The sequence below is a fragment of the Mus caroli genome, unplaced genomic scaffold (assembly GCF_978045245.1).
Source record: "Mus caroli unplaced genomic scaffold, Mus_caroli_1 scaffold_15, whole genome shotgun sequence".
Taxonomy (NCBI): Eukaryota; Metazoa; Chordata; class Mammalia; order Rodentia; family Muridae; genus Mus; species Mus caroli.
Genome location: NW_028227270.1, coordinates 44,038,484 through 44,060,707, shown reverse-complemented (window position 1 = coordinate 44,060,707; position 22,224 = coordinate 44,038,484). Strand labels below are relative to the sequence as shown.

At 39.1% G+C, this 22,224-nt stretch overlaps 1 protein-coding gene across 6 annotated transcripts in view; it reads left to right on the top strand.

The window, feature by feature from the left end:
- The window catches only part of Kiaa0825 (KIAA0825 ortholog), a 432,254-nt gene that overhangs the window by 203,682 nt on the left and 206,348 nt on the right, over nt 1-22,224 (top strand). For 5 of the 6 annotated variants that reach the window (XM_085830935.1, XM_085830933.1, XM_085830932.1 and 2 more), the window contains 2 exons: nt 3,688-3,843; nt 5,666-5,760. In XM_085830935.1, coding sequence (XP_085687061.1) covers nt 3,688-3,843; nt 5,666-5,760 — 251 coding nt within the window. Of the gene's footprint in view, nt 1-3,687; nt 3,844-4,059; nt 4,309-5,665; nt 5,761-22,224 lie in introns of those variants that run through there. The other variant, XM_085830934.1, reaches the window with a different exon arrangement.

The window sequence follows — 22,224 nt, the reverse complement described above, 5'->3', positions numbered from 1 at the left end:
AGATGGCTTGTGCAATCATAGCCAGGTTCTGCTTGTGAGCTCTCTTTAAGGCTAACTGAAAGTCCTTCTTTAGAAAGTCATGTTCTTCAGTAGCACATCTGTCTTGTCACCAAGATTGGCTAAAGAAATTCTTGTGAGGACTGAGAAGCAGGTTTTACAGTGTGGAGACCATTGAAGCTTTATAGGGCATCACAAGCTCGAAAAACAGGATGTAAGAAGATAAAGACGTTTGATAACACATTGTCCTCTAAGTATGTTAGAGCTACACCTGTAGTCTCACCGACTTGATCTCCTATACCTGAGCTGAACAAAGACAACAGCAGTAGAATGCCACAGTGGCCTCAACCCTACAGAAAGAACTACAGCTATTAAGCAGTGTTGAGAGTGGGGAAGTAGCAGTGAAAATAATTTTATGACTGGGGGTCCCCACAACATGAGGGATAATAGGAAATTTAGGTTCCAGCACTGGGAACATTGAGAACCACTGCTTTAGACAGAACTCTCATGCAGTCTGCCATTCTTCCTATCTGTTGTCACCTCCACTTCCCTAGAGATCTCATTGCCATGGGAGAAGGTGCATGGGCTCATGCTTCACTTTTTTGTATAGGTACTGGCTTCTGAATTCAGGCTCTTGTTTTATGTAGCAGGTGCTCTTGTCCACTGTGCCATCTCTATAGACCCATGACATTGTTGCTTTTTTATTTTTTTATTTCTTTTTTTTAATTGGCTATTTTCCTATTAGACATTTCAAATGTTATCCTGTTCCTGGTTTCCCCGTCAAAAGTCCCCTCCCCCATGCCTTCCCCCCTCCCCCTGCTCACCAATCCACCCACTCCCAATTCCTGGCCCTGGCATTCCCCTATACTGGGGCATAGATCCTTCATAGGACCAAGGGCCTCTCCTCCCATTGATGACTGACTAGGCCATACTCTGCTACATATGCAGCTGGAACCATGAGTCCCACCATGTGTATTCTTTGGTTGGTGGTTTAGTCCCTGGGAGCTCTGGGGGTACTGGTTGGTTCATATTGTTGTTCCTCCTATAGGGCTGCAAACCCTTTCAGCTCCTTGGGTACTTTCTCTAGCTCCTTCATTGGGGACCCTGTGGCTGTGAGTATCCACTTCTGTATTTGTCAGGCACTGGCAGAGCCTCTCAGGAGACAGCTATATCAGGCTCCTGTCAGCAAGCTCTTGTTGGCATCTGCCTTAGTGTCTGGGTTTGGTGGTTGTTTATGGGACAGTCTTTGGATGGTCCTTGCTTCAGTCTCTGCTACGAACATTGGTACTGTAACTCCTTCTATGGGTACTTTGTTCCCCATTCTAAGAAGGATTCTGAGCTTCTGGACTAACACCACTTATCAGTGAGTGAATACCATGTATGTTCCTTTGTGATTGGGTTACCTCACTCCAGATCCATCCATTTGCCTAAGAATTACATGAATTCATTGTTTTTAATAGGTGAGTAGTAATCCATTGTATAAATGTACCACATTTTCTGTATCCATTGCTCTGTTGAGGGACATCTGAGTTCTTTCCAGCTTCTGGTCATTTATTATAAATAAGGCTGATATGAACATAGTGGAGTATGTATCCTTATTACAAGTTGGAACATCTTCTGGATATATGCCCAGGAGTGGTATTGCTGGGTCCTCTGGTAATACTATGGTCAATTTTCTGAGAAACTTCCAAACTGATTTCCAGTGTGGTTGTACCAGCTTGCAGTCCCTCCAGCAATGGAGGAGTGTTCCTCTTTCTCCACATCCTTGCCAGCATCTGCTGTTACCTGAGTTTTTGATCTTAGGCATTCTGACTGGTGTGAGGTGGAATCTCAGGGTTGTTTTGGTTTGTATTTCCCTGATGACATATATGTGTACCTGTTTGTGATTTGTGTGCATGAGGAAGTCAAAGGAGACCTTTGTGGAATCCTTCCTTTCCTTTTACTTTGTGTGGAGATCAAATTCAGATCACCAAATTGTACAGCAAGCACTTTTATTAAATGAGCCATCTAGCTGGCTCAAGAAACTGATTTTTAAGGAGTACTAATGACTGTTACTATAACAGAGAAAACACAGGAGAAAGCACTAGCCAGAACTGGCAGCAAATTTGCTTTTTTGTTAGACAGTGGAGGCAGGAAAGTCTAAATATAGGTATAAAAATGGAAATGAGTTCAAAAAAGTTGTTAGTAGCCAAAGCAAATCATTCTTTTCCAATGAGAATTTTATTCCTTTAAAAAAACTTACTTATGATGGAGAACCTTTTCTTTCTGTGATATACCATAGGCATAAAATTATTTTTTCATGGATTTGTCATTACCTAGTTCTGTTTAATAAAAGCCTGTGTGTCATTACAGAACTGATCTATCTAATGAGATGCTGTGTAATGAGAAAGCTTAAGAAATCACCATTATTTATAGCTAGAGTAGTACTTTATTTAGATGTCTAGTATTTTAGGAACTGAAATGTCCCTTCCATAATGGACATGTTGTACATTCATACACACACAGACACACAGACACACAGACACACACACACACACACACACACACACACACACACACACACACACAAGCACAGTGAGGCATGACTAGACCTATGGCTTCTTTTCACATGTCTACAGCTTACCTAATGAGCCCTCAGGCCTATCCTCTGGCGTTTCAGAGGCAAACATTGAGTGTGGTGTTGGGCCAGAATATTTCAAACTTTCAACTGCTTTCCCATCCCCAGAACTCCAGTTAATGATGATTGGGCAATGGCTGAGGCCCTACCAAGCTCCCTGGTGAGGTGCTGCTGTCCCCTGTGCAGCACACAAGCTTGCAAGCCTTGTTGATGAGTCCTGCCATCCTTTGCAGCTCTAACATTCCAAAATGTGTGCTAGCTGTGAAGCTGGTGAGAAAGAATATACTGTGGTATATTAAAAGTCAGGCAAACCTTTTTTATTTATTAAATGGCTTTATTAATAGCAATCATTTGTTAGGTTGATAGAATTCTTCTAGTAAATTTAATATGTTGCCTTCAAGAAACAGTCCCATAAAACAGACTAGGGATATTTGCCTTACTTATTTATGGGTAGAAAATGAGATATAATGCTGGAGACTGTCTTTCCTTGTCCAAGACTGCACCAGCACTTAGACGATTAGAATTACATATTTTGACTTTCTATTTATCTTTGATAGTTTTCAGTCCACAGCATGGAAATTGTATGTAGGAGTTTGCATTATAAATAATCCCGCACAGACTGAGACTCCTTGCAGTAAAATTAGGATGCTTACTGCTCAGCTGAGCCCAGAATACGGAGCAACTGTATTTAATGAATGAACATGCAGTCTTTTCCCTACACAGTTATGCACTGCAGTTATGTTTTGGTAGCCAGACATTGTAGCATATGAAGTCAATGGCAGAACAATGCTAATTCAGAAGACTGTGACATACCGAGTGCTCATTCATCATGTGAGGATTTGTTAAATGTTTTTAAAACTATGAAACACATCGCATTTAACTTGGTTTTGATAGGTGTAGTGTAATAGTGATATGTACTCTGCTATGTATCTTCAGAGTGTGTGTTTTTCCTGAGGTGAGCGGTATACTATAATCTAGATAATGTGCTAGAAGGGTAAGCCAGAATATAGATCCCTTTGTTTTTAAAAAGAATTTACTTCTCACCATCCTGACCAGAGTGTCTTTCCTTGAAGGAATATTTAAAAGAACAACTGTTTTCTATGAATGGCTCAGAAGAAAAGCCATTGCTCATCAGACCTTTGAAGGTAGCCTTGAGGAATGAAGATCAGCCTCCTGCTTTTAACCCTTTCCATGTGCATAAGGTGGTCAGTGAAAGCATGCTAGATCAGGTATGTAGAAATTAAGTGTAAAGTCAAACTTAAATGTATGGCTCCTGTGTGTCAGAAGTAAGAGGACGCAACCTATGTTTAAGTATGCATAGTCTCCCCCTCCTCTACTTTTTGCTTAAGAAGCAAAAATTCACATTTATGTGTCCTGTACAAAGCATTTTTAGTTGTTTTATCCTTATTTCCATGTTAAGCTGATTCATATGTTTGATCCACAAGATTTAACTTTTGCTGGGTCATCTTGCTGTGGGTAGAAGCAACATCTGTTCGACTGTGTCTGCAGAAGGTGGGAAGAGCCACACAGCCTGTCATTCTTCCCTCCCTTGAGAGGCTGAACCCTCACTTAGCACACATGGGTGCTCAATCTCTCTCTGCTTCTGTGGATCTATCAGGTAAACGAGAAAGCACTTTAAATGAGCTATAAAGCATTGGACCTCCAGTATAATGGCATTAGATAAATTTGCTTTTTATAACCTTAGACACATCCCCGAATTTAAAATAGATTTCCTAATGACTATAAGGCAAATACATTTAGAATAAAGCCAGCATGATAAATAGTTTATTTTTTAAAGTCAGATCTTTGTCATTCTTTAGCTGTGCTCTTCGGGAATTTCATAAAAAAGATTATCTTTCCACAAAATATGCAGATGGACTCCCACTTACTTTGTTTGGTGTGTGTCTCTCTCTCCCTTTCCCCCTCGCCCCCCCTCCCCCTCTCCCCCTCTCTCTTTATTTCCCAGAACCTTCTTGATAGACAACTTGAACTAGCAGGGCAGAAGAGAAGGATTGCTTGACCTAGAGTGCTGATGAAAATAAGAATTAAGACTCCAGCCTAATTTGGCATGCAGATAATACTTTAACCATGCCTGGTACAGCCTTCATCCACATTCATCAATACTGTAGTAGAATAAGACCTTCAAATGCTGACAACCTGGGGCGAATTCTCCTGCTCTATGACAGGGTTGTAGCGCTCGATTTATCAGCACTGACAAGGGATAGCTCTGGTTAGATTTCAAAGATCATGCTGGAGTCTTATTATCCAAACCATTTAATTTCACAGAGCATAAGCTTCTATAAGACTTTTAAACTTAATGTTTAAAGTATAGTTTATTGGCTGCTTTTTAATACTGCACACTAGATTGCTCTAAATCATAAATAACTTTTTGTATCTATTAAATCACCCTTACTTCATTTGAATAAATATCATGGCAACCAAGTTCTGAATTATGATATTACTTTTCACAGTAGTTTTTCTCTTGACTCTGTGGTGAAATGATCTATTGAGAGATAAGAATCACGTATGCTATTTACACTTGGAAATCCTTATAATTTTCCCTTTAGAACATTTTCTTAGAAACAGCAACAACAACAAAAACAATAGTGCCCCATTTTAATGAAGCCATGTCTTAGTTTAAGGCTTGGAACTTATCAAGTTCTCTTGAGTAGTTCACACTTAGGTTCTAAACACCAAGCTGTGTGGCTGTGGCACATGTGACAAGAGAGGGAGCTACTGCTCCCTTCTCAGAGTCACCCTCCCAACAAAACTCGTGGGGCAAATGCTGTTAACACTTGGAAAAATAATGAATCAAGAAATTGATTTATATTTTTTTAAAAATAATGACTGTATCCCCAAATGGATTTACAAATTAATTGCTGTCTTATTGGAATAAACACCTCCTTCTGTGGACATGATTGATGCTATCTGTCAAAGTCCTTGTCTGAGCCCCCTCCTTCCTAGTTAGTGTATCACAGCTGGGGCTTTAATTTACTGATCATATTAATTCTGATGAATAACTAACAATAGTGTCTTCCCATTTATGAATAGGTGGCCACAGTGACACAGTGCTGCGACTGGTCAAACTTGCTGCCAAATTACCTAGGACTGGATAAGATGACCTTCGGTGCACTACTCAAAAACAGGTGATAAGACTGAGCTCTGGGGCAGGGATGTAGGATGAATGTCAGTTTTGAGAGAAGTGAAAGCATTTTGTTGGCATGGTTATCTCCTGTCTTGTTTCTCGAGTCGCTCATCTTAAAGGACATGACTAAGGTTATAGGTACATCTTCCAAATTCTGTGTCCCATCATGAATAGTTGCAAAATTAGTTGATTCTGTGTTAATTTTAAATATTTTTGACTTTGTATATTGAGTAGTTCACTATTGTACACACAAAAATTACTGACCAGAATGTCATTATCAAAGTATTTCATTGCTTACAGAAATTTCATAAATGCCTGCAAAATGGCAGAGCAAATCAGCTAGTTTAGTCAGGGCAAATGGACACAAGACAGTCAAGATGGGGGTTTTACTTTGGCACTATCTTACTGTGCCTTTGCTTGCCTGTGGTTTTAAACAATTATACACATACACACACTTTTATTGTTCATATGTCAACTTTAGGCTTATAGCTAAGTATGAGAATCATTTTCTGTTTAACCTTTGTGATATGTCTCTGTATGTTGCAAAAATATTGAATATCATTTCCTTAAAAAAATAATGACAAGAACATAGAAGTGTATGATCCTTCAGAAATCTTAGTATGTGTAAGGGAACATCTAAGGGAGATTGAAGAAGTTTCCAAATGAGGATTCATAAAAAACAAACAAACAAAGAAGAAAAACAACAAAAAATTGCCAATGTATTTATTACAAGTAAAAGTTATACCTCAGATATATGGCCACAATAATATTCTAATATTTTGCCTGTAAATTAAGTTTACTCACCTATTAGGACAAAGTTGCAGAAATGACTAGCTTCCTCTTGAATGACATAGCCTTTCCCCCAGCACATAGCCTGATGCCTTTCACTGCTAGTGTTTGGAGGAAGTACTCTGGTCCTTTTTCCAGGTTACATGGAAATGAGAAATGGGTTGCTGAAAGAATGCCAGTTGCCCTCTTGAACCAAATTAGATGGTGTGTACACAATATTACATTTTTATTTGGAAATACACTTGCAAAGATAAGCTTTTTTTCCTAGTGCTATTTGAAAAGTTTTGAGTTTATGCACATTGACCATTATAATTTCCTAATTTTTCCTTAGTTAGGAATTTCTGCTTCTAATCAACTAAATGGTACTCTAGGATCAGAACACCCTTCAAACTGTATCCAAGTCTAGGGAATTTCTGTTTTAGCCCAAATGTTGTATTGTTATCTGTGTTTAATAAGTATATTGTTTAATAATATATATTAGTTACATAACTGGATCTTAAAGTCTACTTCCATGAGATATGTACAAGAGGGAATAGGAGGGAAAACCCTACAAATTTACTCTGGAATAACAGGTCAGAACAGTTCCCTTGAAAGAGACTTAAGAATCTTTAATAAAAGCAGCTAGACTCTCGTGTTAGCGAGAACCTTGGATTTTTAAAGAACGATATGAAAAGCATTCTACTGAAAACTATGAGACATCACAGCAGCAGTGAGCCTAATTGATTCACACTACGATGCTGAGAGACTCCTAGAATAGTGTCAGCAGTCACTTGAGTTATTTTAATCTTATTTATGAGTTTGGATTGATACTGAGGTAGTAAGGAATTGGTTTCTGTTATTTTTTTCCCTAAAACTCTGAAGCACTCTCTTTTGACCTATCTGAAAATGCTGACTTTTAAAAAGTGTTTTGAGTTTTTCAATAGTGTTGATTCTCTGAAAGGTATGTCGTTGAAAATGAGACTGCACAACAATGAACCTTGGAACTCAGGTTCTGCTCACGGCCCAGTGTCGACATGGTGATCCTGCTTGCTTTTGGTGCAGTCTTAGTGCTAGGCAATGCCAAAGGGAAGGGTACAGAGCAACTCGGCTGTACAGACTCTGTTCTTTGCTAATCACCAACTTCACAGACAACTTATTCTTTTTCTGTTCCTTTTCTTGGTAATAATATTGTACTGATTGTGCCTTATGGGCATAAATGAGACTCTGAATGTTGTCTACAGACATAATGCTATGGAGCAAACTGAATTCAATATACAAATATAAACAAGGTTTAGAAACACAGCACTCACATGATTCCTTTCTAAGATGCCTTTGTGACCATAACAGACAAGCATGGGAAAGCAGGACTCCTAGGCTCCCAGGAGCTCATTTTGTCTATGGGTTTCCATAGAGATAAAATGAAATTATATAACTACTTCATGGAGTTGACATGCCAAGAGTGTTAAAATATTTGTAAGTCAGGATACAGAAAGGTGTCTAGAGACAGTTCAGTCAGGTAAGAACACTGGGGAGATGGTGACTACTCTTGTCATGTACGAGGCCCTATTTTTAATTTGCTTCTAAATTAAATAAATATATACATACAGAAATAATTAAATAGTTGTAGCCCCCAAACCAATTTTATGGTAGTTCCAGGCCAGGCTAAGCAACACAGCTACCAGGAAATAGGGCACATGGTTTAGGAGACAACCAAGGAGAAAACCATAAAAAACCAAGGGGACATTCATGAGATAAGGAGTCCACGTTGAATACTTAGGAGGCAGTTTGACAGTATACAAGAGAAATATGGGTGCCAGCTTTTGGCTTTGATTGCATAAGCTGGTTCTATTGCTAATTCCAAAGGCAGAATAAGACTTGTCAGGGATGTGCCCTGTGCTCCATCAGTAGCCTCACATGGGAGGAGCTCTCTCTAATCCACAATACTCCATAGGTTGCCTTCCTCAGGTACCTGGGATGCTCTCTCTCTATTATTTGCTATAGGAAGGTTCCTCAGCAGTTGACAAGAATGCCACCGTGCCATCTCAGGCAAATATTACCTTCTGACAGGGATTATTCTTTCCTTATCACCTACTTTAAAAGACCCTATGTGTCACCCTACATTCTGTTCTCCGTGGTGTTTTAACTCATTATAATCTGAAATCTAAATTTTTATTTATATTATTTTAATCTTATGCTCTACAATAAAGTATAATCTCTATAATATTAGCACCACAGCTGCATTGTTTCAACACTAGCAGCAATGCCGGGGACAGTCCCAGCACATAGTGGGCTCTAGGCAGCACTGGCTAAAATAATAAATGGGGACTAGGAATAGACAGGAAAAAGTTGGCTTCTGACAGGTGAGCACAGGGTGGGATGTCCCTAAATGTGATTCTATATAAATGATCATGTGGGTATATGAAATGTTCTCTGTTAAATATCAAGTAAAAAAAAAAAAAAGATGTCGATGTATATGTATCTTCCACACTTTCAAAATTTGGATAGCAATCAGTTTTGTTATAACCTTTCTGCTCAAAATGTCTACTTTACTTTTATTATTTTTATTATGTGAATTTGGCTCAGATTAAAAGAACAGGAAGCTTGCCTTTACTTTTAATTAATTGGCCATTGCCCTGTCAGCAACAAACCCTACTATTTACTCACTGGTTCATAAGTCTTTTGACACTTGAGTGAAAGAGTCTGTGTCTGTTAAATGACACTAAACCCCAAATGCAGACACTATTGCACATGCCAGCAAGATTTTGCTGAAAGGACCCTGATATGAGGGTCTTCTGTGAGGCTATGCCAGTGCCTGTCAAATACAGAAGTGGATGCTCACAGTCACCTATTGGATGGAACACAGGACCCCCAATGGAGGAACTAGAGAAAGTACCCAAGCAGCTGAAGGGGTCTGCAACCCTATAGGTGGAACAACAATATGAACTAACCAGTACCCCCAGAGCTCGTGTCTCTAGCTGCATATGTAGCAGAAGATGGCCTACTCGGCCATCATTGGGAAGAGAGCCCCTTGGTCTTGCAAGCTTTATATGCCCAGTACAGGAGAACGTCAGGGCCAAGAAGTAGGAGTGGGTGGGTAGGGGAGCAGGGTGGGGGAAGGGTATAGGGGACCTTTGGGATAGCATTTGAAATGTAAATGAAGAAAATATCTAATAAAAAATTAAAAAAAAACCTCTATCGTGGAGTTAGTTGCCAACAGTATCTAGTCTAGCCTTTGCAGATGAATTATGAGTGATTTACTTTCTGAGGAATTCGAAAAAACAGAAGTATATAAAATCTTACAAAAGAGATCCTGAATGTGTATTGGTGATATACTTGTCTCCACTTAGCAAGTTTGCCATTAAAGAAAATAAAAACCTCTTGGAGGTTCAGAAACCTAGGACATCGATCAGTTCTACATATTTCCCGTCAGTGCTTTTGAAGAGGCAGCACTATGGTTGTACACTGATCTTTTGAAGTAATAAAGGTTCTTGTGCCTGCTCCTTACTACTCCAACCTTACCTTCATTCTCTCTCACTTGACAGTAAACCCAGAGCATGGAACCCAGGCAGTGATTGCATTTCTGGAGCGTGCATGGAAGGCATGCTCTGTTCCTTCCTCTATGGCAGAGCTCCAGTTTGCCATTTGATATTGTTTGCCATGTCAGTGGGACAGATTCATGTTGCTTCTCTCTCTTTACCTTATTTACTCAGACGAATTCCCAAGAATTGTGTTGAAAAATGTCTGTGAATACAGTAGAGTGCTGTGCTGTTTTAACTGTTTAAATATATTGCATATGAGTTTGGCTTCAAGTTGAGAAAACACAATTAAATATGATGACAGGAACAGCCGAAGGGGTGGTAGTGGCAGATTTCTGGCTAGTACTTTGGGACCTTTCCAGGTGGACAATAACCATGCGTCTGAGAAGAAAGCAAGATTAGAAAATTTGAAAAAAATCTGTTGATATGTGGATTTGCTCACCTATAATAAAAATTATTAAGAGACTTTACTCTGTATCAAATGATAGTGTGTACCCTACCATGTATAGAGAACAGGAATTATTGTCTCTGGCCTCAAATTGCACAGCCTACACTCCCAAGTGGCCATTAGTAGGCATTGTTGCCATTAATACAATGTTTATAGTGGCTTAAAGCAGTAAATTCCTGGCTCAGCATCAGTCTGCATGGTTATAAAGAACTGGTTTTAAGAGGAGATGCAGATATTATAAATATACAGCTACCAGTTTCTACATGCATTACCTATACCATGGCTTTCAGATTTGGTGTTTGGCTATTTGCTGCTGTTATTGCTGCTGCTGCTGCTGCTGCTGCTGCTACTACTACTACTGCTGCTGCTGTTGCTGCGGCTGTTTGGTTGGATTTTTTGGTCATGTTTCCATTCCACAGAGGACCAATTTCCCTCCTCTCCACCAAAAGGTTTCTGCCTCAGTTATTCTCACCTTGTTTTATCTTCTTAGACAGAAAACTATGCTTCCATCCAGAATTTCTACAGCAGCATGGTGTTTACAAAGAGATTGCCACATATAAACTTAGGATGAATAAATTTAACTCTGGGCTAAAGGTACACTAACCAAACAGACTCATTTATACTCATTCAAACAGACTCTACTTCATACCTGTCTTTCATGTAATGAAAGACAGGTATGAAGTAGATTGCAAAATATTAAATATCATGGCCAAGGTCACAGATATTAAATGGCAACTGGTACTCAAATGGAGCAATCCTTACTTGTGTCTGGTGATTTATATAGTATTTCCTACTCTTGGTCTCCTCTCCTCTCCTCTCCTCTCCTCTCCTCTCCTCTCCTCTCCTCTCCTCTCCTCTCCTCTCCTCTCCTCTCCTCTCCTCTCCTCTCCTCTCCTCTCCTCTCCTCTCCTCTCCTCTCCTCTCCCCTCCCCTCCCCTCCCCTCCCCTCCCCTCCCCTCCCCTCCCCTCCCCTCCCTCCCCTCCCCTCCCCTCCCCTCCCCTCCCCTCCCCTCCCCTCCCCTCCCCTCCCCTCCCCTCCCCTCCCCCCTCCCCTCCCCTCCCTTCCCCTCCCCTCCCCCCTCCTTTTCTTCTCTTCTTTTTTCTTTCTTCTTTTTTTTTTGATTTTTAATATTTTTATTACATATTTTCCTCAATTACATTTCCAATGCTATCCCAAAACTCCCCCATAGCGCCCCCCACTTCCCTACCCACCCATTCCCATTCTTTTGGCCCTGGCATTCCCCTATATTGGGGCATATAAAGTTTGCAAGTCCAATGGGCCTCTCTTTCCATTGATGGCCGACTAGGCCATCTTTCGATACATATGCAGCTAGAGACAAGAGCTCCGGGGTTCTGGTTAGTACATCATGTTGTTCCAACAATAGGGTTGCAGATCCCTTTAGCTCCTTGGGTACTTTCTCTAGATTCTCCATTGGGAGCCCTGTGATACATCCAATAGCTGACTGTGAACATCCACTCCTGTGTTTGCTAGGCCCCGGCATCGTCTCACAAGAGACAGCTATATTTGGGTCCTTTCAGCAAAATCTTGCTAGTGTATGACCCCTCCCCTCCCCTCCCCACCCCTCCCCTCCCCTCCCCTCTCCCCTCCCCTCCCCTCCCCTCTCCCCTCCCCTCCCCTCCCTTCCCCTCCCCTCCCCCCTCCTTTTCTTCTCTTCTTTTTTCTTTCTTCTTTTAAGCTGTATACTTTCTGCATTAGTACTTATGATAGTGAAGACAATGGAGTGACTATGGCTTTAAAAATTGAACTTATTTACATACATGTGTTTAACTATAATCCTACAGTAAACTTAGTAAACCGTAAATCAATGCCATTATTGTTTTATTAGTAATAAAAGCAAGTCACAGAGACACAGAACTCTAAATAATGCAGTAAGATTCTGATTCAAATTCATGTTTCTGACTACTTTTGTCTAATGGTTCTATAGAACTCTGCTTTAGCCAACACATTCTGGAGCATCTACTGAGGTCAAGGCATTTATATGAAATATAGTAACAATTTTCTAGGTAACATACTTAAACACTGATGGACTGAATAACATTTCAGTTAGCCCAGGACCACAAATATGATGGATTCTTATGAGATTCATCTATACAACCAACATTGAAGCCTTCTAAGTTTGTGTACTCTGTGATCTTAGCACAATTCCAAAATGCCTAATGATATATTTCTCAGAATGTGCCCCTTTCGTAAAGCAACACAGTGCTCTGCCTTTACTGGATGGCTCTCGCCGTGTTGCCCACAGCCTTGGTAACTAAGGTAACACCAGTGTAATAAGATTCAAGCTTCTTAAGAAGACTCGTCCATAGCTCCTACTAAAAGTCCACCTTTGCTTTTGCTATCTCTAATCCCTTTGAGAAAGAGAGCTCTCTGTGTTGAGGCATTGAAAGGTAGTGGACATGGACTGGGCTAGCCTCAGGACTATGGCTGGACTTTTACCAGTGATTTGAGAAGATCGCCAGTGTCCTAATGAAACAAGTGATAGGACCATAAAACTATTTAAGGATATTAAGGACTTTGAGGTTGGGGGACACAGTGGATACAGAAAACAGGTTCTTATAAATGGCAAGATTAAATAACTGTGAATTATGTAAGTTAACAAGGATGCAATTTAAACAAGGACTCCATTACTTGAGTGAGAAAATAGACAACCTAAATAAATATGTTAAATGCTACTGACAGAAATGCCGAATTGGCAACATTTTGATGAAAGGAAGGTATAATAATTTTCTCAAAAGCAGCCTTGGGAGAATTTTTGCTTGTCAGATTGAACCAAAATTCACTTTGTAATAAATTTTCACCTACCTAATTATGCATTCACATACTTTTTGGTTCTTGAATGGATCAAAAGCTATTTAAAAACTTGCTTGCATAGAACGCATTCTCTTTTCAATGACTACTCTTTAAATATTTCCCCTGTCAAATACTGTTCTGACTCCAAAGCCTCTGTTATGTTCTCCTGTAAAAGTTTTAACACAGGTTCCATCAGGAATAGGGCCATTGATTCAGTCTGAATGAGGATGAAAATATTGCAGATAACTTGAAGGCATATTAATCATCAATGACACTTTCTTTATTTTGCTAGCAACATAAAATCAAGATGTGATATCTTTGAAAATATTTCCCTATGATATAATTTTGAGATTAAAATTATGTCTAGTAAATATTATTAAAAGCAAATATAAACAACTATTAATAATACTGTTCATCTCCTTTGTATATAATATATTGCTGATTTTCCAATTATACTGTAGAAATTTCAAGGCTCACCATGAGTACAATGCTTACAAGAACTGTATTACCTCCTTTTTCTGTAAGTGCCATTCCTACTTAATGTACCTAGGGACCGATCCATTTCTAAATCTGTTCTGTTTGCTCCATACTGTGAAGTCTTTGAGAAAGTCTTTCAAAATCAAGGTAATTTAGAACCCTGTATATTTATGTTAATGTTGAAATTTATTTTGTTACAAAATATAAAAATATATACATATGTTATTTCAAAGGGTAAATGTGATCAAATATAGAATATAAAATACCTCTCTCTGACTCTTCAATCATATAAATTTCTTTCCACTTGTAATTTCTTGAAACATTTTTTGGCTTTATTAATTTGGATTTATAAGCCATCTAAGGGATATTCCACATTTCTGTTTTTACAAATTTGTCAACTTAAAATTATAATATTGGCTCCTTGTAGTGAAACACATGGAATCTAATTCATATTATCAACCCCTTTCCCCTCTTCTCTATGCTCTTCTAAAAGCACAGGCTAATTTTTGTTCTTTTCTTAGTCATCCTCCCACAGCATGTTATAACCATGGCAGTGTGCTCCTTCTCCTTCGGTTACAAGATGAATCATGGTACACTGACGAGCTGAGAGTTAGAGTGGAGGCTAGTGATGAGAGGACTCCTACAGATAACAGAATGAAGTGCTACTGGGGAGTTGAGCACCTCCTCAATTCTACAATTGAGAACTCTGTGTAGATGAAAAGCAAATAAAAGGAAAGGAAAGAAGAGGGGAGGGGAGGAAAGGGGAGGAGAGGGGAGGGGAGGTAGAGGAGAGGGGGAGGAGAGGGAGTGGAGAGGGAGAGAAGAGAAGAGAAGAGAAAAAAAGATAAAAGAGAAAAGAGAAAAGAAAAGATACTTGGCCCAGTCCTCTGTTTCCCTCAACTGGCCTCTGTCAGTCTCTCAGTTCTGCTCATCTAAGATTAAATCATGATCATCATTAAGTCTTTCTCCTGTTCCCAAAGCTCTCACCTCCCACCATTGTCCAAAATCCCAGGGCATCTACAAATGAAGTGAACCATGTTAATTTTCAGATCCTCTGACATTCACTAATACTTTTGACACCTGTTACCCCTGGGATGAGGTGATCTCAAGTGCCTCCTGCTAGTGACTTGCACCATAAAGCATCTTCTTAAGAAAATGAAGCCTCTAAGTTCATGTTCAGGTTCCAGCCTAAATGTGTTGTATTGGGATGGCTTCCTTTCAGAACATACCTTGTGATGTCACCTGAGGGAACAAATACTTTTCATATATTTATCTTGATGCAAAAGTTTATTCTGGGTCATGTTTCATATGAGAAAAGGGACAAATGTTGAGATTTAGAAAATATATAAAAACATAATATTCATTTTTTTACTACATGACAAAGCCTTTCTAAAGCTACGAAGAAAGGCTTTTAGTTTTCTGCTATTGACTGGGAAGCTTGAGAGTCAATTTTTGTAAAATGACTACTCAGGGCTAATGAATTAAACCTAGTAACTGTCAGCATCCTGAGGTGTGGCATTCTGGTCGGATATGTAATGGCACTAGTAACTGAGAAAAGGCTCTGCTGTTTACCACCCATGTGTCCAGAAGGCTTTCTTCTCAGTATTATGCCTTAGCTGTATGTATCAGCTTCAGCCAATTCCAGAGATGAAGAGCTACTTGCCCATGTCAACCTGTCAAACTGTAAAGGCTTGTGAAGACTTAGGATTCCCTACAAGAAGTAAGTTTGGATAAAGGAATCTTGATCCTTGGTATTTTATTGTTCAGGAAAAAATTTTTTCTGACAGACATGAGAGGAGCACTGTATAACACATGAAATAGACCAGACTGCTTTTAAAAGTTCTGTCCCACTCTTCAGTGCAGCAGGGAAGACACTGGGTAAGGAGATGTGTAGCTGCTTGTTTGTGTATTCATCTGACAGTCGTTGGGCACAGCAGATAAACAGAAAAATCAAGAACTTCTGGTCTCATAAAGTTCAAAGTTGAACATAAGAAAATGTCTTTTAAAACAAAAGCAATGGTTATAGCTATCATAAGGGTTCAGCAAGTTTCTATAGAACTACAACAAAAGGTTATAGTAGAGGGATGATTCAAATGATGGAGAGGAAGTCAGAAAATGTCAAAGAAGCTGTGGAAGCAGTCCACCTTATGATTGGCAATAAATATTGTATGTAGATTTACATCAGCAAATTGTAGTATTTTAGAAGGTTCTGGAATGTTTGAGACATGGCATGTAGTAGACAGATAGAGACCACTAAGGGTCAAGCTTTAAGGGGATGCCTGCTTCCAGTAGTAACCTGAAATTTCTATTGTTTCTGTCAGGATGGGAGGTGTCAGCCACATACTTCCACTTTCATGAACTCTGCCATTCTTCCCCTGCCATGATAATAAGAATGGAGGACCCACAATGAATTCTTTCTATTTTATATTGTCTCTATCAGGTGTACTGTGTCAGAGATGGGAGACTATAACACAGGTAAAGCAGGAGACATTGCAATCAGAGTTCAGCACAAGTGGCATCAAGGTGTTGGAATGTTGGTGCTATGGTTTGCACCTAAAATGTCCCTAAAAGGCTCATGTGTTAGAGGACTCCTCTCCAGCCTGTGCTGCATTGGAAAGTGTTGGAACCTTTAGGAAGCAGGGCCTCATAGAAGGAATTGGGTCACTGGGGGGATGCTCCACAAGGGTACATTCAGAGCCCAGCCCCTTCTTCTCTTGCTTTCATATTCCACAAGGTAGGAAGCTTTTCTACACCATTACACAATGTCTTGTTTCACCACAGGCACCAAACCAACAAAGCCAGCTGGGTACAAACTAAAATCTCTGAAGCCAGGAGGATTAATAATCCCTTTATGTTATTAAGTTGCCTATCTCAGGTTGTAGTGACAGGAAGATGTGTGATACAGGTGACCATGGAATAAATGCCATTGTTTCAAGGCAGAGTTTTCTTCACTACAGTTTGACTGCCAAATTAGTTCTATTCACAACAAAGTGACAAGTGAATGGATGCTGGCTGCTTGGGGCAGAGTTTCAAACTCAGTTGAGGGAAAAGGATGTTGTGTAGAAGTGGGTCATGGTCCTCTCAGGCCTTTTACTGAAGAGTATTGAAAGAATGTGATTCCTTCCTTCAAATCCTTGACTTAATATGAGCCTGTAGCTTGTTGGACATGAGTAATGCAATTGCAGGGCCTGTGCACTGCATAGATCTAGTGGCCTTGGAGTCTACTACTAAAATCCAATCTGCCTTATTTTGCACAGCTTCAATCGGATGCACCTCCGTAAGGACACTTTTGGCTTGTGATTGATGACTCTTGTGTCAAGATGTGCTAGTTTAACAGTAGCCTTGGTGAAGTAGAAGAGGTGTACCTGATTTGTCTTGCTCTTTGTCACTCAGTTCTTGCAGTCTGGCCTGGAGTGGCACAGTCTGCTCTCTAGTGCGTAAGTGGGAATGCCCAAGAGAGGCGGAGCTGTGCTCACATCAGTCAGCATGTTCAGGTTTCTGCTCCAAATTGACTCTTCTCAGGTGACCATAGATTAAATTTGTAGTTTCCAATAGGTATCTGGAAATGAAATGAGGTAAAATTGTTTGCTGATTAATTGTTCCAGCTTAACTTTTAGCTAAACCTAGCAAAGATTGAAAAAAAAAGTTGTGTTTCAGGAAATGTATATATGTATGTATGTATGTATAGATGCTCCTTCATAACAACTCTGAAATGCTTATTAGGCTTGTGCACTCATTGGAAATAATGTTATTTTACAAAGTAAAAGCATCCATAATTTCACTACAAGGAAGAATATTTGCTGCCTCTCACACAATTTATTTAATAATTATACTTTTTAAAAAGGAAAACAGCACACAATTTGAAAATGCAATTTTCCTGAAGTGTTCAGTTTGCCGATATGTTTTTTATTTTCTTCATTATGCTGTGGTGGAGAGTTGACGTACTTGGAAATGTGCATCTTCTCTCCGCAGAGGCAGCAGATGGTATAACTAATGTATACTTTGGTGCAGATTTACTATGAGAGATGTAATCTAGGACTGCAGGAGATGGGGGTCCTGCCCTCCAAAAGCATTGACTCTTTCCCCATTGGGATCATATGACATTCAAATTTAATTATTTTAAAGTATAAAGAACTTAAAAGTTTTAAAAAGGTTTGTGTATGTGTAAGTGATTCACTTTTCCCTTCTCTTTTTAGCTTTTCTGCAAAAATATTTCATCTAGAAACCATTTGGTTTATGTGTTACCCAATCTTTTGTTATTATAACAAAGTACATGAGATAATCAACTTAAAATGAGAAAAGGCTTGTTTTAGCTCACAGTAGGTTTCACAATTCTCTTTGAAGGAACATTCCAATGACCTCAAATCTTCCTTGTAACCACCCCATCACCTTTCTGTAGCTCTCTATGTTGGGTGTTTGCAATGCAAGCCTTATAGGCCTTTGGGACGCGTTAGATCCTGGCTATAGCAAGTTATTCTAAGCATATATGCAAGTGGTTTTTTTTTTTTTTTTTTGGTTACCTCATTGTTGGAAGATGAGCCAAACTCTTAACAGGATATGATTTTTGGGGGGCAGCGGGGGGGGGGGTTCTACCCAAGTCTAATGAACCAAAATTCTGCTGTGAAAATCTCATATACTCATGTACCCTAAGCAAGAACTATATTTATCAAGCCAAAACCAGAGTTCAGGTTTACTACTCTACTTTGAAAAATACCACTTAAAGCATAGTATAGTCACCTCCTCCTTATAGTAGAAAAAAAATGCTTAGTTGAGCATCCCTTTATGGTGCTTTGCTATCTATCAGGACCAGACTGAGATGCTGTGAATCATAATATCCTTGCTCTGGTGACAGAGAATAACATTTCATCGGTTACTCAGTATTTTTTTGAATCTTTTTAGAGAGAACCTTTACACCCTCCATTTCCAAATAGAAGAGAATTTGGAGTTGTGACTTTCAGGATAGTGATTCTTCTCAAATGCAATGTCTGCCACAGATAGGAGTGGAAGATAGCACTTAGCACATTTGTGTGGCAACCAGAAAAGAAACCATTTGCATCTTCAGTGAAAGCAATCAAGGACTCACCCTAATTATTGGTTAACAGCACTCTGTGCTCTTGGAAGTTCTTTGAAATTGTATTTTTTAAATGGAGAGAAATCTTAAATTATGGCTAGAAAACATTTCTTTTGAACTTCCTGAAAATGGAGCTGTGAGATAGCTCAAGCCCCAGGTGACTTGGACCCTAAACTATGAACCACAGTAATAGATATAAATTTAGAAATTATTGGCTTTATTTTCCAGCTTTAAGTACCACTTTTTGATGGCATGAGTTAATGTTTCATTCTTTAATGTCATTGAAATAAAGATGAAGAACATTATATAGGCCAAGGGTAGGTAGTCCATGGCATCTTAAAATAATTTGCGAAGAGTTATGAGCCCTTATATAACCCTTGTTGATGCTGTCCAGTTAAGTTCCTGAACAAATTTTAGTAGCCAAACCTGTCCAAATAATGGAATTACAAACCTAGATTTATGAATTATTACATTTTTTATTTCATAATGCTTAGTTCAGACATCAAATTAGAAAGTGGGAAAAAGTAATGATTATGATGATATAAAGATTTTTTTATTATACTGTGACATGATAGAGTAGAAGAGAATGTTTGCTTGGAGAGTGGAGGTACATGTAGGGTACTTCACCTGTATTCAGTCAATTTCAATTCAGGAAATAGGAAGATGATAGAGCGCCAAGTAATTACAAGAGTGTATCTTGCAGATTCTCTTCCAGCTCCGGGACTGTTCACCTATAGGATTACAATGAAACACGAGGTTTATTAATATCATGACTCCTAAAAATAGAAATTGTTAGAATAGAAACCTTAGGCTGTTGTTGATAGTACTTAGCACTGTGCATATCTCTGTCAGTCATGTAAATACAGATAGATTTCCCTGCTCCATAGTGAAAAGAAACTGCTGGTCTTGAGTATACAAAGCATATAATAAGTGGTTACCTTAAAAATGAATTTTAACATTCATGCACACATTGCTAGTGCTTTGAAGCTACAAAGGTGCTGCAAAATGAATCTGTGGTATTTACCCTTGAACCAAGGTCCCTGTCTTCTCTCTCTTCTGAGACTGGGCTTCCTCTTACTCTCTCCTGATCAGGCTCTGTTTTTGCTTTCTCTGTGATTATCCTCTCAGTTTCCTGTCTGTCTCTGCTTACATTTTCTTCTTCATACTTCTTTTTAAGACAATATGAAGGAAAGTGCTCACATTGAAACTCGTTTAAAGCTCTAAAGCAAGACTTGGGGGAAGGAAGCTGCCTTGGGCTCTAGTGCAAGTTCCAAGAATGTCACCTGCATTTCATGTGGACCAGGGAGGAGGAGAGGTTTTAAATAAGGATGAGTCTCCTGTTGCATTAATCATTTATATAAATATAGAGCTAAGTGAGTCTCTACTGGTGTATCAGAACACTTCTTTTGAAAATACTGTGTGTAGCAAAAGAGATTATATTGAAGAAGTCCCCCTATAGTGCAGAGACTCTGGAATTATCACTCTAAAAGTTGACACTATGAAATATGTCATTAAGGAGAGCTTTTTTATGATAGTCTTTAGATTGGCAAGTTATGACAAAACCACATTCATGTTACTTGAATACATCTTTTGTCTAGTTTTACATGCTTTTTGACTTGTCTGGAAAATGACATATTGAGGTTTTCACTAGCTTTAACCAAGTGTGATTTTCTTATGGAAGATACCCTGGCAGGACTGCAGTTTAAGGGGAATAAACCAGTGAAGCTCAGAAAGGCCACAGCCCCTTCTCAGATGCTAGCAAGGAGTTGAAAGACTCATTAATCAACCACAGAGTCACAGGTGTGATGACTTGCCTGCAAACTGCCACCAGACTGTGAAAGTCACACCCCTGATAGCCTGAACTATCAACTAATCCCATCCACAAACACTCAAGCACAGCAAAATTTTAACTGTTTTATGTTTAAGATGTGATTTTTGAAATGTTAAATTTCCCCCAAAACTTTCTTTGCAATATATTTCATAAAATGCAGACTTTTAAACAAAATCAATTTTGACATTATTTTAATCTCCTAAAAATGTATTGTCTTTTCTATATGCCTTCTATTAATTCTTCCTAATGTTTGTTTGCATTTCTTTACTTTAATAATCTGTTCTACATACCTTTTTGGGTTTATATTTCTTTGACGCATTAAGCAATTGAAATTTTGCAATTTTTAGTTTAAATTCATCTAAAGTAGTAAAAACAAACATGAAGATGGCCATGTGGCTTTCTATATTCTTACAATACAGTTATAATAGTTTGCTTTGCTAATGAATGTGTAGTTTGAAGTTCATTATGAAATTTAGTAATATGTATGTGATAGCCTTGAACAAAATAACTACTGTGACTCCCAGGGTTGACTTCTGTTTTTTTTTCTTTGCACAGTAAAAGCTAAAGCTGACTGAGTCTCTCTCTCTCTCTCTCTCTCTCTCTCTCTCTCTCTCTCTCTCTCTCTCTCTCTCTCTCTCTCACACACACACACACACACACACACACACACACAAATACACACACATGCACATATATATTTTTGTGTTTGTTTCTTTTTTCTTTTTTTCTTAGATATTTTCTTCATTTACATATCAAATGCTATCCCCAAAGGCTTCTATACCCCCACCCTGCTCCCCAACCCACCCACACCCCCATCATGACCCTGGCATTGCCCTATACTGGGGCATATGATCTTTGCAAGACCAAGGGCCTTTCCTCCCATTAATGGCTGACTAAGCCATCCTCTACTATATATGCAACTAGAGACACAGATCAGGGGCATACTGGTTAGTTCATATTGTTGTTCCGCCTATAGGGTTGCAGACCCCTTTAGCTCTTTTGTTACTTTCTGTAGCTCCTTCATTAGGGACCCTGTGTTCCATCCAATAGATGACTGTGAGCATCCACTTCTGTGACAGGCAGTGACATAGACTCACAAGAGAGAGCTATGTCAGAGTCCTGTCAGCAAAATTTTTCTGGCATATGCAATAGTGTCTGCGTTTGGTGGTGGTATATGGGATGGATCCCTGGGTGGGGCAGTCTCTGGATGGTCCTTCCTTCCTTCTCAGCTCCAAACTTTGTAACTCCTTCCATGGGTATTTTGTTCCCCCTTCTAATAAGGATGGAAGTATCCACACTTTGGTCTTCCTTCTTCTTGAGTTTCATGTGGTTTGCAAATTGTATCTTGGGTATTCTAAGTTTCTGGGCTAATATCCGCTTATCAGTGGGTATATATCATGTGTGTTCTTTTGTGATTGGGTTACTTCACTCAGGATGATATCCTCCAGATCCATTCATTTGCCTAGGAATTTCATGAATTAATTGTTTTTAATAGCTGAGTAGTACTGCATTATGTAAATGT